General features: G+C 46.8%; 1 protein-coding gene across 9 annotated transcripts in view; it reads left to right on the top strand.

Moving 5' to 3' along the window:
* PTPN3 (protein tyrosine phosphatase non-receptor type 3) overlaps positions 1-20,925 on the top strand; it is a 141,438-nt gene that overhangs the window by 65,645 nt on the left and 54,868 nt on the right. For 5 of the 9 annotated variants that reach the window (XR_012038463.1, XM_072842274.1, XM_072842275.1 and 2 more), the window contains 6 exons: positions 2,004-2,158; positions 7,478-7,585; positions 7,662-7,704; positions 10,217-10,295; positions 14,715-14,759; positions 18,068-18,120. Coding sequence is in view for 8 of the 9 variants with exons in the window: in XM_072842274.1 (XP_072698375.1) it covers positions 2,021-2,158; positions 7,478-7,585; positions 7,662-7,704; positions 10,217-10,295; positions 14,715-14,759; positions 18,068-18,120 (466 nt within the window). In the remaining variant the exon portion in view is untranslated. Of the gene's footprint in view, positions 1-2,003; positions 2,159-4,475; positions 4,592-7,477; positions 7,586-7,661; positions 7,705-10,216; positions 10,296-14,714; positions 14,760-18,067; positions 18,121-20,925 lie in introns of those variants that run through there. The other 4 variants (XM_072842279.1, XM_072842278.1, XM_072842280.1 and 1 more) reach the window with 2 other exon arrangements.

Raw genomic sequence — 20,925 nt, 5'->3', positions numbered from 1 at the left:
CCCACCCTCATTCCATCCTCCTTTCCTGCTCCCACCAACCCACGTTTGTCTGTTAGGTAGCACTGTTTCTCCAGTGCTTCCGTTTTCGTTTCATCCTTCCTTTGTTCAGCTCTTTATTGGCTGCCTCCCAGAGGTGGGTGTTGGGAGATGCAGTGAGCAAAACCAGAGCTGTTTCCTACCCTTGTGAAGCTTAGCTTCCAGTGGCAGAAGGAGATCTTACATACCTCACCAGCTATGACTGTGGAATTAGACAAGCATCGGAGAGGAGAGTCAGTAACGCAAATGGAGAGTAGTTAGGGACACCAGGGAAGACTTTGCTAAGGAAGCGATGCCTGTGCTGGGTACTGGGGCTTGAAGAGGAACAGAGAGAACTTTCTAGGCAGCGGGAATTGCATGTGCAAAGGTCCAGCTCATCATAGAAAGTTTACAGAGAATTAATTAAAAAAAGAACATTAAATTGCACTCAAGTCCTCCATCTTTATCTGTTCTTCCATCCAGCCTCATCAGATTTTAAACCTTCTCCATTCCCTAAGCTGTGGAGCTAGCCCAGGCCCTTGGCTTTCCTGCCTGCGTGATGCGGCCCTGTGCTCAGTCGCACACTTCCTCAGTCTTATTTAGTCTTCCATTCTACAATTGCATTTGCTGGGAAAACCTCTTTCCTCACTGTTCCCTGAGTACACCAAAGTCAGATTGTAGACTAACTCCCGCTTCATATGTGTGTTATTTTGAGTGAATTTGATATCAAAATATACAGAAAAGAACACAAATAAGAATGGAGCTTGATGCAGCTTTACAAAGTAAGTACACCGGTATCATCAATACCCAGATCAATAGATAGGGTATTATAAGCTTCCCAGAAGATCTCTCTCTCTCTGCTTCTCTCTTTCTCTCACACACACCCTCACTTGATGCGGAAGTGACCACGCTTCTGTCTTCTATTAGCATTGATTAGTTTTGCCTGTTTCTGAACTTTATGTGAATGGGTTCAGGCTATTGGTAATATATCATGTCTGGCTGCTTTTGCCAACATAACATGAGAAGAATCCATTTGTTTCTGGCCTAACAATAGTTCATTTATTTCCTTTGCTATAAGGTCATGCGTGGTATGACTGTACTGTAATTTCCCCATCCTATTGATGGGCATTTGAGTCTTTTCCAGTTTGGGGCTATTATAAAAATTCTCATGCGTGTCTTTTAATGGATAAATCTACATTCTCCTGTGGGGAATGTGCCTGGGAGTGGAATTATGTCACAGGGTATGCGTATGTTCAGCTAGTAGTAGTAAATACGGCCAGTTATTTTTCCAAAATAGTTATGCTAATTTTCATTCTTACCAGTCGTGCCAGAAAGGCCCAGTTGCTACAAGTGCTACCACTTGGTTTTGTCAGATTTTATTGTAGCCACTCTTGGTGGGCCATATAGTGCTATTACTTTGTGGTTTTAATTTGCATTTCTTTGACGACTAATGTGGTTCCCATTTTTTACAGATCGCTTTGTTTTTTCTCTTATTGATTTATAGGAGTTCTTTATATATTCTTTATATATGCATATTGCAGATATCTCTGTGGGTTGTCTTTTAAGTGGTGTCTTTTAATGAATGTAAATTATTTAATGCAGTTTATAAGCGTCTTCATGTTAGATCATTTTTACACCACAGTTCTGTAAAAAAAAAAGTAGAATACACAAATATACATTTTTAAAAAATGATAAAAGATTAAAAGCCTGGGAAATAGAAATTAAATTTAGACCGGGGAGATAAGACACACAAATAACCCATATAATTCTATTAAGGTATTATAATTGAACAATAAATTTTGCTTAGAGCCACTTAGAAGTCAAAATTCAAATGGAAACATGGTCTGTTATCTGGTTCACATTCATTGTGAGTTCTTCAGTTTTATGAGGGGTCAAAGCAGACAAGGGATGGATGGACTGTGAGGTGTATCCACATGTAACAGGCAATTTGATTGTCAGAGAGCTAACAGGTGTACCTTCTGTTATAGGTTATTCAGCGATAGTTATGACCTCCCGGTTACGTGCGTTGGGTGGAAGAATTAATAGTATACGCACCTCAGAACTACCCAAAGAGAAAACTCGGTCCGAAATCGTCTGCAGCATCCGCTTCCTAGATGGCTTGGTACAGACCTTCAAAGCTAATGTAAGTTCTCCAAATTCAATGTTTTCTAAATTAATGCCACTGGAAATAATTGTTCTTCATTTTATAAGCCAAGAGATGAAAACTATTTTAAAATGAAACCCTGAGGGGGTGCCTGGGTGGCTTAGTCGGTTAAGCGCCAACTCTTGATGTTGGCTTAGGTCATGATCTCATGGTCCTGGGATCGAGCCCCAGATCAGGCTCTGCACTCAGCAAGGAGTCTGCTTGCCCCTCTCCTTTTGCCCCTCCTCCAGGCTCGAGTTTTCTGTCTTTCTCTCTGACTCTCATAAATAAAATTTAAAAAATAAAATAAAAGCTTGAGATCTCAGTTCTTGTATATTGTTATTGAACTGGAAATAACCCTAAAAACTTTGCCCACATTCCTGTTCACCTGGAGTGTCTTCCCCCGCCCCCCCCCCCCCCTTGGTGACATGAACCCAGAGACTCTTTGATGTTACTTCTTCTCTGTGACATCTTCGTCAGCTTCCTGAATTAGTTCTTCCATAATGGTGCCCTGTATGCTTTAGTGGAGCCCATATCGCATTTCATTAATAGTAGTTATAATCACTAGATTATATGTTCTTTAAACCGTGAGCTCCTCAAGGACAGAAATAGTATCATTTCCCCCTGAGCCTGGTCCAGAGCCGGGCACTTAGGACATGTGTGAGTGGATGGGTCCAATCTGAAGGGTGGTGAGACAGTTCCACTCATAGATGGCTGGGCTCAGGAGAGCCTGGCTCCTCCCACCTCAAGCCCACGACAGAGGCAGGACCAGAAACGCAGCCTCCAGTCTCAGGAGTTGCCTGAGTTGCAATAAGATGCCTGAACTGTAGCAGTCCATGCTGCCTCACTCCACCCCAGTCACTGCTTCAGCCAATGACCTCTGCCTCCCTCTCCCATCCTCTAGCCAGGCCTGAAGGGGTCAACCCCAAGTCTGGACTGGCTGCCAGCATCTGCCCCAACCTGGAAAGTTCAGTGTGCAAGGAAAGGGGTCAGAAAGAGAAGAGTGGGGGAAAAAAAAGAGTGGGTACAGGAGAACAACTAGGGGTAATAGAAGGCCCAGGACTTGAAAGGGTAACAGTAACTGGCCCCTGGGTCTTCCATTCCCACCTCTAACTTTGCCTCCCGCTGGCCCCAGGTCACCATGGGCCTTGATGGCTGAATAGACCAGAGGAGAGTGCTGCTTACAGGAGGTCGCAGCATGGTGGGTGCTCTCAGAAGGTCACAAGTGTCTCTTCCACGTGCTATAAACTGACAGTATAAGTCTGGCTCCTTTGTTAAAATGTATGTTTTCTGTCTAGGAGCTATTTCTTCGCTATATATCTTCCTCCTGACAAGAACATGAATGTTTATCTAACATGTTTACTGAGCACCTACTATGTGCCAGGTTTCACGCTGGGTATAATGAATATAGCAGGGAACAAAATGGCAAAGTATCTGGCCTTTTAAAGGTCACATCCTCGTGTGAAGAAATGGACCATAATGAAGTGTGTATCAGGTGGTATGTGCTTAGAAGAGAAATAAAGTGGGATGAGGAGGGTAGAGCATGCCAGAGCAGGACAGGGGTGGGATTGTCACTCTACAGAAATGATCAGGAAAGACCTCACCTGAAGGAAGTGCAGGAAAGAACCATGTGATTCTCTGGAAGGGAAGCTTATTCCTGGTTTTTGAAAAGAGCAGAGCAAAGGTCCCGAGGCAGGATCCTACTCAGTGTAGTTGTAGTATGGACACTAGTATGTCTGGAGTGGAACGAGCAAAGGGGAGAGTAGCAAGAGAGGTCAGAGGTAATTGGTTTCAGGATGGTCAGGGGGACTGTGGGAAGCCTTATGGGTCATCCTGAGGGCTCTGGCTTTATTCTGAGAGAGGCAGCAAGCATTGGTAGTTTTGGGCAAAGACCTTACATAATCTGACTCATGATCTCACTCTAGATCCCCGTCAAAAGTGGACTTGATGAGGGTGGGGTGGCAAGGGCTAAGAGATTATTCTAACAGTCCAGGGGGGTTGGGGAGGAAGAGGGTTGGTGGACACGGTGGTGGTAGTGTGGAGGTGGCTAAGAGTAAACCAAGTCTGAAAATATTTTTGAGGGCAGAGCCTGTGGGATTTGCCAACAGGTGGAATTTGGGATGCGAAAGGGGCCTGATGGTGACTCCCAAGGTTGTTGGCCTGGACAAGCAGCAAGATGGAGTTGTAGTTAAGAGATGGGAAAGGCTGTAGGAAGGGCAGGTTGGGGGCTCTGTCATGGACACGTCTGAGGTGCCTGTTCCTCATCCCCATAGAGATGGTGATACACAAAGAAGAAGGTTCCGGGGAGGGTCTAGGCTGGGATACAGATGTGGGGCTTACTAGGGCGGAGATGGTATTTCAAGCTACGAACCTGGATGAGGTCCCCTGAGAAGTGAGGACAAGGAAGATAGGAACATGGTTCAGCGTCGGAAGGTTAGAGGGACGAAGAACAGGCATTACAGGGGATGGGGACAGACTGTCCCGGAAGGGAGGAGGAGAGCAAGAGCCAATGTCTGAGAATCTGGGCTAGGAACCTCTTTAAGGAGGAGTGATGAGCCCTGTAAACGGGGATGAGGAAATCGCCTGCCCAGAGCGATGATCCTAGAACACAGCCTGGCGCTCAGCGGGCGCCCTGTCTTTCTTGGTCACAGGCACCGCTGTTCGTGTGTGACTTCCCCAAGCCGCCAGCAGTCGGGTCAAAGCTGACTCACGCTGAACTTGAACCTGAGGGTTCTGGAGGTCTGGTGGCAGCTGAAACCCCATTTGCGTTAGATTTTCCACTTGCAGGGATCGTTGGCACCAACTCTTGAGGCATCATTGGGAAGCTGGCCTGGACATCCGTTCTTAGCCTGGCCCAGGGAGCAAGCTGGTCACGGACAGTGACCTGGCGTAGCAAAGATGACCTCTTGTGGGGTGGGGAACTGGGCTGAGAGGCTTGTTCTTTATAAATGTGTGCCTTATTGTATTTCAGTTCCTTTTGAGAACTTGGAAACTTGGGCAGAAATACTAGAAGGGGGGTGAGTTACACACTCTACAGGGGAGATGCGGCGCCATGGGGACGTGCAGGCTTTGACAGCCAAGGGCCTGGAGTCAGGCAGGCAGACCATCCATCATCAGCTGATGGCATATGGCATGGAGCCTCCCAGCACCTCTGTTTGCTCACAGCCAAGGGGATGCTGGTGATGCCTTCACGAGTAGCTACAGAGAGTAGAGATGGTTTAGGAAAAGTGCACCTCGTATCATGGCTTGTTGCGGGTGTTCAGTAGTTATTTACCTTTTAAATACAAAATCCTATAGAGATTTTAATAAGGGGAACCAATAGCTCTTTGATGCACCAGGAGAGTAGCTCGTAATTCAGGAGGAGAGCATCTCATGACTTGCAGTATGTGGCCTGGGCTGTCTTTCCCCCACTGTCACGATTCCCTCGTGAAGGAAGCTGTCCTGGGTAGAGGAAGCAGCAGGTGCAGGGCCCTCGGGCAGGAAGGGGGATGTGTTTGGGGAAATGGGTGTATCTCCTGTTCCCACACTTATGACCGAATAATACAAGATCCCACCAAAGAAGAGGTTGCAGGAGGGGGCCTGCCAGCTACCTAATTCTCCTCTTCCTGGTCCCAGTGGCCTGTTTCCAGGTACATCATCTGCTCTCAAGCACTCAAAAGAGGAGCTGTCATTTGCTTGTTCTACGTAGTCTATTTCTGAGTCTCATTGTCCTTAAGTCAATGGCTTGGTTCAAAAGATTCCTGAGAAGCCTGCCCGATAAAGGAGAATTTGCGATTTCCCAGCGGCACCATGCTGTCTCCCTCCCCTGTGCCTTTGTACCAGGCCCTCTGCTTAATGTTGCCTTTTCTTAATTTCCTCTGGAAGGGGACGGGTGACAGCCCTGTCACCCGTCCCCCTCCCGGGTCAGGAGTTGCTTCCGCTTGTCCCCAGGTTGAATTACCATCTGTGTCTGTTCTGTGTGTTTACTGGGCCCAGAGTGTCTCATGGCACTTGACCGCATCTGACTCACCACGTCCTGGTCACTGCTTCCACGCCTGGCCTCTCTGGGACACTTACTGTGGCTCTGTCTCCGTGCTCAGCATCGTGCCTGCTCCGTAAGCTCCGAGTGGTGACGGTAGCCGAGTCCTGCTCTGGACGTGAAGCGTGGCCAAATGTCTCCACTGGCTTCTCACTTCAGATGGCGGAGAGCGGAGACGCAGATAATCCCTCAGGGTGTCACGTATCAAGTCACTTTGAGGGGGTTTAGGATGGCATTTTCGTGTCCTTAGCCATCTTCTTTCACACCGTTAGTAGAGCTGTGTTCCCTGTACACACTGCCGTGGCTCCCAAGGAGCCAACAAACTGATGTGGGATTAGCATTTTGCTCTGGGTAATCCACGGGTAGGTCATGGAGAGTTTACTCTCGTCGTGATCTCTGTTTTCCAATTCAGACATCACTTGGGAATCTCAGCTGAGGGGAAGGAAGAAGTCTTAGAAAATTAAGCTATGCTATCTTAAGTCATATTTATGTGGTTTTTTTAGCCCCACTTCCCATATATACCATGTGACTTCTTGATGTGACATTTATTAAAGCATTTCTTTTTTTTTTTTTTATTAAAGCATTTCTTACTGTGAGGTATGAGTGCATATAAAATCTCTAAATGTTTTAACTCCTTTTTTGCCTACAGTAAAGACTTTTAAAAAGATTTATTATCTTAGCACGCAAGCGCATGCAGGGAGAAGGGCAGAGGGAGAGGAAGAGAAAGAACCTCAAGCAGAGTCCATGCTGAGTGTGGAGCCCGACATGGGGCTCAGTCCCAGGACCCTAAGATTAAGACCTCAGCAGAAATCAAGAGTTGACTTCCTATCTGAGCCACCCAGGCATCCCTACAATAAAGACATTAATTTGTTTTAAAAATCTGCCCACTAGAGGCACCTGGGTGGCTCAGTTGGTGAAATGTCTGCCTTTGGCTCAGGTCATGATCTCAGGGTCCTGGCATCGAGTCCCCTGTTGGGCTCCTTGCTCAGCAGGGAGTCTGCTTCTCCCTCTCCCTCTGCTCATTCTCTCTCTCTCTCTTTTTCTTAAATAAATAAAATTTTAAAGAGACGCTTGGGTGGCTCAGCAGTTGAGCGTCTGCCTTTGGCTCAGGGTGTGATCCCAGTCCCGGGATCGAGTCCCACATCGGGCTTCCACATCGGGATCGAGTTCCACATGGAGCCTGCTTCTCCCTCTGCCTGTGTCTCTCACAAATAAATGAAAATCTTTAAAAAAAATAAAATAAATAAAATCTTTTAAAAAAAATTTACCCGCTAGACACTTTTTTTTTTTTTTTCTTCTAGAAACAAGACACCGGTCAAGTTCTTCTGGATATGGCATACAACCACTTGGGTGTGACTGAAAAGGAGTATTTTGGTTTGCAGCATGGCGATGACTCAGTCGACTCTCTGGTAAGTACCAGCCCTTTAAGACATGCTGGACTCCTACATGGTTTGGTTTTATATCTTATGTTTTCTTACCCAACAGAGATGGCTGGAATCAAGCAAACCCATCAGGAAGCAGTTAAAAGGTGAGTGTGACCTTCTCATTTCAGTTGCACACCGAACATTAGTATATCGTGGCCCCTTTCTCTCCTCCAACCCTCAGTGTGCTCCTAACATCTGGGACCTGGATTCTCCGTGGTCCAGGTGGTATGATATGTCTGACTTCTCAGTGAGCGGAGATGCTTCCCAATCAGCCCTCCTCAGCTATGAGCAGGAAAGGGAAAGGTGAAAGAAGGCAGCCAAGAGCCCAGGAACCTACTTGCTTCTTATAAGGGAAGGAGGATGGCCTCTCTTAGACCAGTGTGAGAGCCAGGGTGGGAAGGACACATGTGCATGCACACACACACACTCACACTCCCTCCCACTGGAGCCTAAGACATAGGTAGGTAATATCATAGATACAACATACTGCTCCCCAGCCATGAGTGGGCCCCAGTGCTGTACTTGAACTCCCAGTTAGGAAAGGCTTCACAGCATGCCCCGTCCCCACCCTCCGCCCAGACTGTTCTCAGCCTGGTTTCCCAGCATCACACTCTCTGTTCCCCTTTCTGCACCTTATGCTCCAGACAAATCTGGCTGCCCTGCCAGGCTGCACACATTCCTCTGTATCTTCCTTCTGTCCCTTCCCTCTTGTTTGAAATGCTCGTCTCTCTCCTATATCCAAATCTTGCTGTTCTTTCAAGCCACTCAGACTGCCATCTCTTTTATTAGAGGCCGTGACTCTGCCTACCCTCCCTTACATTTGTTGTTACCTGCTTAGCTCCCGAGAGCACTCTTTCATCTTGTAGTTGCCTGCCTTTATCTTCCTTGGAAACTGCAAGCTCCTTCAGGGAAGGATGCTTGCAACGTTGTCTGGGCACCTCACAATGCGCCCCCCTCCTCAGGAGGCAGCCAGTGAATGGCTGAGGGGTAGACAGCAGGTGGATTTCATACAAGCATAAACACACGTATGCCACCTCCCCCCACCTGCCCCAGCACCCCGATGGAAAGGAGTAGAGAGAAGGACCCATGGCCATGATCCCACTGCTGCCTCCAAGCCCTTACCTCCCTTAGCATTCAGAACTACCCATGGGGGGCCACAGAGCCACGGTGCAAGTGAATATCTGTCCCCCATTTGAATTCTCAGAGCCTTAAGTCCCCACAGGCATGAATAGGTATCATCATTCATTCTCTCACTAACTCATTCATTCAGGAAATGTGCCCTGAGCTCAGATTTTGGTAACACACTGGGCTAAGCTCTGAGAACCTGGCCCAAATCAGATTGGGACCCTGCACTTGAAAAGCTGACAGGCAAGCATGGGGATGTAGACAAGGAGAGCGATGGTTCTAGGCTAGTTCTGAGCACATGATAGGATGTTCTGGGTGCACAAAGGTATCCTGAGACACTGTGACAAGTTACAGTGAGGAGGGGAGCTGGAAGACTAGTCCAAGGCAGTAGGAAGACTGAGCTATCCCCCAGATGTACGGGTGGTCAGACTATACCGAGTTACAGCGCCACCCACTGGTACCCGAGCACCTGTGCAGAGGTACATTCGTAGGTGAACACACCACCCCCCATACCTTTGACACATGCCAGAGAGACACTGACATTAAGTACTACAGAGAGAGAAGGTGAGGTATCCCGCTCCGTGGCAGGAGCAGTGAGAGGAGCAGGGTGGAGAAGGCTTGAATTTCAGAAGCAGCGAAGCGCTGAGCACACAGGGCCAGCAAACATTCAGTGTGTAATGGAGAGGGGTGCCGTTGACCTGAAGAAGAGCATGGAATCTTAGCAGCACAACCTGATCCTCTCCTGTGACCATCTCCAGCAAAAGAAATGGGCTAATTTTATCTCTACAAGCAAACTGACTCTTGGTATTGTCGCATAAAGCCATATTTGAGTATGTTAATTCTATAACACTTGCCGGTATGTTCATCACTTTGGGAATTTACTTTGCGTTAAAAGCATGAACTGTTTCCCAGTATCCAAAAGACTGAGGTGTGGCATAGCAGAATCAAAAACCTCAGTGCTAAAGTTCTGATTTTGTCCTCAGTTGTGTGCTGAAGGCCCATGTCTATGCCTGTTGGCTTATCTGCAAAGCAGTGCCATCAGTATCACCCTAGCCTACTCATAGTCTTGGCTATGACTGGTCTTTATGCTCAAGAACATACATGGAAGTGTTTGGGGGAAAAGTACAAAATCGCTATCTATGTGAGATTATTTCCTTGTGAATGTTGTATAATCTGTCGATTTAAAGAATTCAGAAAGAAATTCCTGCTACAAGTGACGGAGTGCGTTGTTTGAACACAGCCATGTAGTAGGGAGGGGATAATACCTCATTGTGTGCTCGTGTTGCAAAATATCTGACTCTTTGCAGACTTGGAGATTTCTAAACAGTCGATTGTCTTGTGCACTCCTTCTTTTGAAATTCGTCCTTCTATTGATGAAAAAAAGCTGTGGTCTAGTGAAAAAAAAATGCATCACTTGTGGGAGAGTAGCCGCTTACCTGCATTGACTTTTTTAAAGGGAAAACTTAAATTTGTTTTTGAAAAATGTTGTAGGAGGTTTCCCCTGTACTCTGCATTTTCGAGTAAGATTTTTTATACCTGATCCCAACACACTGCAGCAAGAACAAACCAGGTAATAACATTTTTTTTAAAGTTTCCTTTTTAATATATGAAAATGAGTAACCACTAAAAATGTACTCTTTATCTTATCACTGTGGCCGTACACTGCATTTGGGTATAACCACACCAGCGGTTATGAAACAAGTGAAAATCAGAGGGGTACATAATTGAAATTTTCATCAGCCAATTAGTTTCTCTGTCTTGGGCCTACTTCCTTCCTTATTTGGTGCAATTTCAAGTACACTCCCGCCCACCACCTCCTGCCCCTCCTGTTACCCCAAACCCCTCCTGCCTGTGGAGCCTGCAGGGGCCCAAAGAAAGTGCTCCTTGCTTCATTTGCTAACGCAGGCAGGGTTTGGAAGATAACATGGTATCTCTGTGGGGCGAGCATGGGGGCCCTTTAGGATCACAAGAGGTGTCTGAACTGAGCATTCTCGACCAGATCCCCAGTTGGTAGAAATAGAAAGGAATGCAGGCTGGACCAGCTCCTCTCCTGGGTGAATCAGGCTGTGCAGGCAAAATGTGAACCAGATAAGGGAGAGAGCCCAGATAGGATTGTTTACCCCTCAGGGCTTGGCATAGGGCCTGGCCCTTGTTTTGTACCGGCACGTGGGTTTTCTGGGTGGGGAACAGTGTTTGGAATGGAGGGGGCGGGCACAGGAAGGTGACTGCTGTTTGAACAGTGACCCCGCCTCTACTTGCCCTCCCCCACAGCAATGGTGAGCCCTTTTATTAATGATATGTTTATTTTTCATAGGGAGGGCAGCTTCCAGAGTTTTTTTTTCCTTCACCAGAAAAAAAAAAGAAAACCCAATGTATGTTCAGGAATATTGACTCCCATTCTTTGTTCACTGTGCCCATGAGACTGTGTCCAAGAAGGTGACATTAACTCAGGCATCGAGTACGGTGTTTTGTTTTATTTTTTTGAGGGTCCTCACATGATGACATTTTAGCTTTCGGTTTGTTTAAAGGCTAAATATTAGTCTATTATTCTGTTTTGCCTTTGTGCACCTCTTCCCTCCACAATAGCAGACATTGGAGATTTAACCGTGTTTACTGTTGAGTTAAATTGTAAGCCAGAGTCAGAGATGTCGGCAGGGCTCATTGGGTAGCTGTGGGGGGTTCATGTGCTTTGAGTTTTCCCCATCATGGCTCCTTATGCTGGTGGCCTACGGGGTTAGTGTAGGAGCTCAGTTCAGAAGCCAATGGACACCCAGGGGTGACACTGTCTATAGGAATAGGCGTTTGAGGTCACCCCACTATGGTTCCCCCAGGCCATTACTAAATATCAAGTTCTGTTCAAGGGATGCATTAAAAATATTATGACGACACACACAGTATATGGTGTGTGTGTCTACATGTGTGTGGTTTTAGCCAGTGGACTTTTAAATCACAGCCACGCAGCAAAGATACATTGTGCTTCACCCTGCAGTACAGATATGTATTATGAAGCAAGTGTTTACATTAGCAAGGACAGAGCAGTCTCTCGTCTTCTCTATTTCCTTCTTTTAAAATTCCAATTGTGATCCATTAAATTCACGACGAACTGATAGGTCCCAATGCCAGGTATGAACCACCTTGCCTAAACTAGTCCTTGTCACCCCTCATTCTGTCTCCCCCGTGATGCTGGAGCCACTGGGGGTGTGGCGGCCAGTGGGCACGATGGAGGTCTCCAAACGTAGAACTAGAGTGGAGGGATTGCTAGGGCTGGTCCGTCTCCAGTGGCCCTCTTGGTCATTGGGCATCCACTTCCCGACCCCACCAGAGAGAAGCTTCCTCCCTCTGGGTGCCAACAAAATCATCCTGCTGAGCCTCCTTGTCATTTGAGGGACCATTTGAGATGGAGGGAGGACTTGGGGAGAAACCGGGCTGTCTTGAGATCTGGAAGGGCCAACATGGGTAAGGGGAATTAGACGTGCTTGGTGGTAGATCATGGCCAGTGCGGGGAGGATGCAGAGAGGCAGATTTGGGCACAAGATGAGTAATAGATAAATTTTTGTCCTTCCCTGAGTCCAAGATCAAAGTTTGTTTGAATCCCTGCTACAGTTCACTGTGTTAGGACTAACACCTGACCCTAACCACCCCACCTTCCAACTTAAGATGCATGGTATTCCCCAGGGTGGAATAGAGTGTAGCTGTCACCTCCTGGGAGTGTGGGCACCAGATTTCAATGTAACAGGAGCCATAGCAGCAGCCACCCACGTGGCTCCTATAGAGCTGGTGGGCAGCCAGGACTGACAGATCTTTTTCTTATGCTGAGCTAGACTTCCACCATTAATTCACGTGTGTGTGTGTGTGTGTGTGTGTGTGTGTGTTTAACTTAGAGTTTTGCCTTGTTTTGCCTTTATTCCTGACACACAGTATCTTATTAAGCCCCAGATCTGTAGTTTATCCAGAAATAAGTTCCTTTTAGAGAAATTTAGCTCTCAAGTGTCAGAGAAAGCAGTATTTGTTGTTTTCTGTTTGTTTTCTAGAATTCTAGGCAGGGAGGCATTCGTTGCTTTTGTGTGTGTGTGTGTGAAGTTGAGGTCACGGATGGGATACACTCTAGGAATGATCTTTACATTTCTGAAGTTGGATGCGCTGAGCAGCTCTTCTGTATGGTTTTCTTTTATTCTAATTGCTAGACATCTCTTTGACTGTGAGCCTCCACAACTGCTGTTCCTGATAAATTTAGGTCGTTGTATACCGAATTTCATTTACTGGCAGTCTCGAAATGAGGCTCCTGCAGGATTTCCAAGAGACCCCTTACTTTGGGCCTCCTCCCGCTATAACAGTCTCTTTGTATGATGTCATGGGGTTGACTCAGGCAAAATAGCCTTTGATGAATGGTGACATCCAGGTTCATGTTCTCCTTTCTATCCCTAGGAAGATACACCAATTAGGCTCGTCACTGGAGGGCCAGATTCACCATCGGATTATCTAGCATTCTCTCCCTTCTCTACTTTCTTCCAGTAGCATTGTAGGAGGAGAGAACACTTAATTCTGGTTGAATGTCAGCTTGGATAAACATAGGAACAAACTAGAAAGGACTGGTGATGTTCTCCTAGGTGAAAAATATAGTCTCCAATACAGAGTAAGTGTGAATCAGCAAATGTATGCTACACGATGTCTCAGTGCTGGTCTTCAACACGTTAAGGATAGTTGATGATAACTACAGGCTATGTGATGATATCAGAAACAGGAAATTGACCCTAAGCTGAAGTCATTAGATGCAGAAGAAATTTGTAGCATAGTCAGGGTTTTTCATAGTGTGAGCGTCCAGGTTAAAATAAGATCTAACTGACCCCATGTAACCTATCTGAATGCCTGTTTCCCCAAAAAAGAGGAGGTGGTGGTGCCTTCTTCAGAGCTGGTAGGAGGCTGAAATGAGGCAGTATATTATAAATTTCCCACACCCGGCCTGCATCTGTGCAGAGAGGAGGTCGTAATGCCCTGTGAAGTAGTCACATCTCGGAACACCAGCCTTGACCTTTGAATGTATAGCTATAAAGGAATAAGGAGACCCCATGTGTTTTAAATTGCCAAAATTATCACTCTCCTGCCCCAGAACACTCCTGCTGCATCTGTATTATATTTCAAGAAGTTCCCCTTTTGTCCTCTTGGCCAGACGCTGGAATGTCTATCCCATTTGAATCTGGGCTTTAAAAAAGAGTGGGAGCTAGTAGCCAAGTGTCACATGTATGCCACATCCCAAAATATAAAGCTTTCCATGGCCCTTCGTGGCTGGTGCAGCACTCTTGCTGCTGTTACCCAGTCCCTGGATGGTGGGCAGGTTCACAGGGCGAGGAGCCCGTGATGGCTTCCTGAGCGCTGCCCACAAATCAGGTCCTGGGTTTTGAAGTGACATTGCTGGTGGCTCACAAGGGCCAACCAATTTCAGCTCGGAGGTCCTGGCAGCTGATAGCTGACTGATGTTTATGTTTCTGCTCAAGTACCCACAGTTCCTGGGACACAGGAAAAAACTTAGCTGGGTGCTTGCACCCAGCCAAGGAGGTGTCCGCATGGCCCCACCTCCTCTCTGCAGCTTCATGCGGAGGGAATGTGGGTGTGTTCTGAACCGCGGCCCCCCAGCACATGGGGGCTGCCAATGCATGATGCCTGTGGGTCCTGTGCTCTTGGAAGCCCCAAATTTGGTTGGGAATGTCCAGGGTGGGGGTGCCCACTGGCAACAGCACCAGCTGATCTTTGGCGGGCTCAACCATCCCTGGGACAGCATGTGCTGGCGTGGGGCTGGCTGCAAGTCAGCAGCCACATGAACCATTGTTACTGAAGGGGCAGCTTTGCAACGTACAAAATAGTGCCTGATAATTCAGATGGAAATGTGTGTGTATGCATTTTGTCCTCCACATGTACAGATCTTGTCCTTATCACTTTTTTTTTTGTATTTCCATTTGAGTATGATGAATTAATAAAAACAATTGTTTCGTAGGCATTTGTATTTCTTACAACTGAAGATGGATATTTGTGAAGGAAGGTAATGAGAATTTCACGTTCTTCTTTTCCTGTCAGCTGCCGGGCACTAAAATTCCTGGTTTTTTAATCTAATGAGCGTGTATTTCTGGTAACAGTATTAAATCTAAACAAAGGGTGGATGTTGAAAGCAGCATCCTGCACGGCATTACGCTCTGGACATCTGGTTTTAACTCAGTCTTGATTTTGAGAAGCCGAGGATGGATAAAACTTCAGTTTTATGGGAAAAGGTACAGTTATCTTTCTGGTAAAGACCTGAGAAATTTTGAAGGGAGAATGTGAGATGGGCTTCATTCCAGAAGGCAGATTGGACCTAATATAGATTCACTTCCAAGCCCCTCAGTTATCTAGAGGTGATTCCTTTTCTCTCTGGGAGCCTTTCTGCTGGAAGACGAGTGTCTGCCTGCGAGTCAGCACGTCTTGTGTGTCAGGACCATCTCCAGGAGTGTCTGAAATGGCTCGGGAAGGGGGAAAAAATGCCAAGCCACTTGTCCCTGAGCTCCCTCCTTCAAATCCTGGCTTTTCCTTGACCTAAGGGAGAACCTGCAGCAGGTGAACTGTGGAAACAGTCACTGCTTATTCTCCTCATTCCTGCTTTCCTCCTGCCAGCTCTCCTGAGGAGGGTCTTCAGAAGCCTCTATGAGGGAGCCTGCCATGAGGTTGGGGGCAGTGAGACAGGAGCCCGTGAGGCGATTGGGACCAGTATGGACGTTGCAGACCCCAGTTGCCATGAGGATTTAGAAGGAGTGCGGGCTGGAGGTCTTTGCCCTGTGCCACCCCCTTGGTCTCAGCTGAAGAGCACATGTTGCAGGCTTACAGAATAGAGTTGGGAGGCTCTTCCTGTCAAAGCTAGACAAGCATCTTGTGTCCAGCAGGCAGAGGAGAGCTGTTGGAGGTTCTTAATCGGAAGGCATGTGGCCAGAGCAGCATCTACAAAGATCATGGCAGTGCAAGGAAGGGAAGGCTACAAGAGGCTGGAGGGGCTTCATCTAGGTGGAAGGGAGATTTGCGGGCAGGGCCATGAAGATCCTGGGGATGGGGTTGGGGGAGGAACATTTAGAAACAAGACATGGGTTGCTTTCTGGACTTCCAGAACCTGTTGACTGCTCAGAGCTCCTGGAATTCGAGAATTATTGTGATTTAGCTCCTTCTCGCACTCAGAGAAGGAAGGAACCCCTTCTCTAGCACAACTGCAGGCCTTGGGCCTCTGCTTAAGCATCCCCCAGAAAGGAGCTCCCCTTTTTTGTGAGAGAGCCTTCTCACATGTGAGGGTGACACAGGTGAAATTACCCACCCCTCTCCTGGGTCCAGCCTGCCCTCTGCACCAAAAGAAACTTGTCTCTCCCTCTCTCCTAGGCACTAATTTCTTTTCCCAGCAAATGTTTTGCAAGCACCTGTTACGCGATGAGCTCTGTGCTGTGCTGGTCAGATAAGGCCGGGCCTCCCACCCCCAGGAGCTCTCTGTCCAGCCAGTGGAAATTGGCTGTCTTCATTCTTCTCCAAACACAATACCCCCGTTAGTCTCTAGTCACACCTGTTGAAGGGCATCTCCTGCCTTCAATCCCTGGCATAGCTGGTCAGGTCTGCTGGTTGCCTTCACCACCTCTCTCAGGAGAGGGTCTCCTGCTACCAGACACTTGCTGGGTGTGTTAGGGTGGGCCTGGCCATTTGTGGCTGTGGGTCTTTGAACAGACGGGATGGATCTAGTTAGCCTTCTTCCTGGGTGCCCTGACTTGCTCCAACCATCTGTGTCAGCGGCTCTGGCTCCGAGGCATGCTCTCCTTCCAGCTGAGAACAGGTGACCCTGTCTGTCAGAGTGAGAGTCTAAAGCCTGGAGGGAAAGAAAGGGGTCTGCCTGGGGGCATCGTTGAGTGGCCATGCAGGCTCTCAGCATTCCTTTTTAGTTTGTATTTACACTATTATTTGGAAATATTCTTTTCTGACTTCTTCATAGTTGTTCCTTCCCCGTAAATGGAACCTCTGTAGCTTCTCCTCAGTTCCTTGAATCCCATTCATCTGCTCTGCCTCTAGCAGGAACACTGACTTAAGTGTCTTTGAAGCCCATCTGGGTCGGACAGCAAGTGGCTGGGGTTTGCTCTCCCCACGGGCTCTCTGGGTCCCCAGATGAACAAATAGTTGGTGAGCATCCCTGGACATATCTCCAGACATGGAGAGATCATTCAGCAGTTCTAGCAGGAAACACCTAGTCACCTGAGGAAAGTTGGGGGCCCCTCCATTGAGGAAGGCCGGCTTCTCGTGCAGCTTCAGGACAGGTCCCAGCCCAGCAGACAGGAAGGGGAACCCTGGGCTGCCCAACCTGATTAGTCAGAGAGATGGGGGTGACTCACATCTTGGGAATTTCAGGAGCTGCCATGGAAACAGTACTTTTCCCCCACTTCCCCCGGGGCTGCTGGGAAGAATGCTCTTGAAATCTGGTTTCCCCACCCAGCAAGCCTTCCTTCGTGCTGCTTCTCTTCAGCCTCTCCTCAGCACATTTCTCTACCTGGCAGGGATCCCTGGCCCGGGTCTGCTGGCCAAGCTCAGACAGATGGTGGCGTTCATGGTTGAACAGAGGGAAGGGAGCAACTGGGGGACTCGAAGTATGACTAAGCTAGAGCTGGGGTCATTGGCAGAAATGGGCTGTTTGGAGGATAGTGAGCCTGAGGGCCGGGGAGCTCAAGTATAACCCCAGTCCTTGGGTCTCTGGCAGGTGGCAGGCAAACTGGGAGGCAGATGGACCATTCCCTACAGATCAGAAACTTCAGGAGGGTAAATAGATTTAGGAAACTTAAGTAGCTGTTACTAAGCAATTTAGAACTCACAGGAGTTTTTAAATTTTAAGATCCTTTTTTATTTTTCCCATCTAAGAGGGTGTCCCCTCTCTAGAAAGTGGGTAATCAAGAATCACGGAGTCAACAAAAGTCAACAATTGAGTTAGAAAGCCCTACAAAAAGTCTCACGTCTTTACTAGAAAGATATGAAGGTGGCCCATTGATCTAAGAGTATAATTTTCCTCACTTTTCCCTCTTAGTGATATGAGCCTGGCCTCTCTTGACCAGCCCAACAGTAGGCCTCTAGCTTCATGGTATTTGTATTAATGTGCATTAAATACAACAAAGTTCTCTTTTAATTTTGACTCTTTAGTGTTATATTTATCTTTACTATTTGAATTATATCCTAAAATTGTCTTTGTTACGATCCATGATGTTTTTTTAATGGTTAATCCATGAAAGGGACAGGTTTTCCCCATGATGGATGGTTAAGGCTGTTGTTGGTTCTTGTGACTTTGCTAATATCTTTTTCTCCTGACAGGTTAACCTGCCCCCTTAACTCGGCAGTGGTTCTAGCATCCTATGCAGTACAATGTAAGTCACCCAGGGAGCATTTCCGAGATGGACAGACTGTTCTGACCGATGTATTAAGAAAGTCCCTGGCCTTTCCTGTTTGACCAGGTCACTTCCCCTCTTCCCAGGAATCCCGTTGGGCATGCTTCGCTCCCACTTTCACCCTGACATGCTCCGCTGGCACAGGGATGTTGGTTAGGGAAGGTGTGGCTGAGCCCATACAGCAGAAGTCACCTATCACACATTGCCTTAACCAGACCTTTGCTCATGTATTAGATCTTATAACAAGCCCCAGGGGGCAGATATTTCTAACAGTCACCTCTTAGAAACATGGAAACCGGATCCCACAGTTAAGGAATTTGCTGGAGGCCACTCATGCTACTTGCTTAGGACCGTAGGAATTTATTTTTAGAATTTCAGTAGAAAAAAAAAAGAATTTCAGTAGAGTTAATGAGTTATTTATTGGTTTGTACCAGCAGTGTCCAGTAGAAGTATAATGTGAGCCACATCTATAATGTTAAGTTTTCAAGTACCTAGTATTAAAAAAGGAAAATGAAACAGGTGCAATTAGCTTTAATACTTTAATTAATCCAGTATATCCTGAATATTATTTTATTTTTAAAAAATATTTTATTTATTCATGAGCGGCAGAGAGAGGCAGAGACACAAGCAAGAGGGAGAAGCAGGCTCCATGCAGGGACCCCAATGAGGGACTCAATCCTAGGACTCTGGGATCACGCCCTGGGCCGAAGGCAGCTGCTCAACCGCTGAGCCACCCAGGCGTCCCCTGAATATTATTTTAATATGTAAGCAATATAAAAAACTAACAAGATATTTTACCTTTTTTTTTTTTTTTTTTACGTGAAGTCTTTGAAAACCAGTCCAGATTTTATACTTAACAGCATATCTCAATTGGACCAGCCGCACATTGGATAGAAAGTCTGTGTTGGAATTTCCCATTAAGACTTGTTTAAGAATTCACTCATTCAGTTGAACTTTGTTGAGCATATATACCACATCAGGCCCAGTGGTAGGTGCTGGGTGTGCACCATATAGAAAGGGTATATAGCCAGATGGAGGGCAAGGTATCACTTCAGAGTTAGCTGTGTGGTGCCACTGCAGTACACTAACAGAGTTACATGGTAGCCCAAGACTGAAGAAGGCTCCTCTACCTTTCTGTAAGCTCCACACCATAACTCTTTTGGCTGGCTGTATGGTAGGGAGTTGAGAGGACAAGATGGTCAGGTCTCAGAGCAAGTGCTGGCTAAATTACTCACTCTAATTTGGTCTCAGCGGCAAAATAGCAAGAGAAGGCTGACAAGAACTCCTGAGGTGACCTTAAGTCTGTCCACACCCCTGGCTTCAAGGAACAGGAATAAAAGAGGTAAAGAGCAAAGTGGGCCTGTAGCTTACCTGCCCATCTGTGTGATACTGGGAGATAGAAGACAGACTTAACAGTGACCCTACTCACTAGTCAGCTAAGACCTGGTTTCAATCTCTGCAGATAGCCTGCATCTCCTCCTCAGTGGGAAACTGAGAAGAGGTTGCACAGTGGTGGGTCTGGGTAGATTTGAAAGTTCCCCTCTCCCTGCAGTGCAGCTGGAACAGACTCCGCTAATGTTACATCCGGGTGGGAAATGACATGGCCACAGTCAACCTGTATCCTTACTGATCCCTAGACCTCATGGATTCCGTCTCTGCCAGGCTGATCGGCTGAAAAGACAAACTTAGCCACATTCCAGAGTGAGTTTGTTGTTCACAGTGAGAGCTTCAGGTTTGAGAGACAGGAACACTTTTAGAAAGGACATAGCTTCGGATGCATTCCGACTAAATTTAAAGCCTGGCTCTTCCATTTGCCACGTACGTGGTATTACCTCCCTGAATCACCCATTTTTCCATCTGTAAGATGGAGGTGAGGATGTTGATGACAACTCAGAACTGACTGACTGAGTCCAATCACACATGTGAGATGATCTATAACTGGAAACTATAGTTGGACCCTTGCCGTTAACTGAGTCGATGAGAGCACACCTGAAGCCATATTACCTGGGCTTTGGCTCTTCCACATACACACCTATGACCCTGAGCCTCTCCAGGCCTCAGCTTTTTCATCTGTCAAGTGGGGCTAACAGTGTTTCCCTATGGGGTAGTAGTGAAGATAGAATGAGTGATTATATGGAAAACCCTGAGAACTGTGCGTGGCACACGGCAAGTGTTAACTCTCCGTTTTCATGTCTTCCCAGAAGAAAGCTTTCTAAAGAACTGCCTGTTGTAAACAATAAACTCTATTTAGAGTAAAATTTAAGAGCCAAATAAGAAAATCCTATTCTAAGTGTCAGTGGTCGGGTTCCCCTCTGCCAAGGATGATAGACTGAGGGTAAAGGACTGTATTAGCACCTAGAAAGTACAAACTAGTTTCAGCAGAAATAGTAGCAAGATCACCATGCTAATAAAATCATGGATTGTCAGACGAGCATTTTTTAAGTATAAGCTCTTTATTCCTTCACTATCAGGAGGTACAAATGTATTTTTCCTCAAACTTCCCTGCACACATTTCTGTAAGATTAATTGTGGGATGGGATACTGCTGGATAGTCTACATTTTTATCTGCTCCCTTTCACTAAATAGTCCCAACAGGGTGTGTCGTAGCATGATAAGCCCCACCAGTGATGAGCAAACCAAAAGCACATTTTCTTATTAGATAAAAAGCAATGTAGGTAAATACTGAAAAGACTGTAGGTGGCTGGTGACCTCAATTATTTACGAGGCTCAGAGAATAAAGTTTTCAGAAATACATAATTTATCCTGTAATGTCTGCTGACCTCT

Source organism: Canis lupus, chromosome 10, assembly GCF_048164855.1.
Source record: "Canis lupus baileyi chromosome 10, mCanLup2.hap1, whole genome shotgun sequence".
NCBI classification, from domain to species: Eukaryota; Metazoa; Chordata; class Mammalia; order Carnivora; family Canidae; genus Canis; species Canis lupus.
Note: the sequence above shows the minus strand (reverse complement) of the source record. Positions and strands in the feature narration are given on the sequence as shown.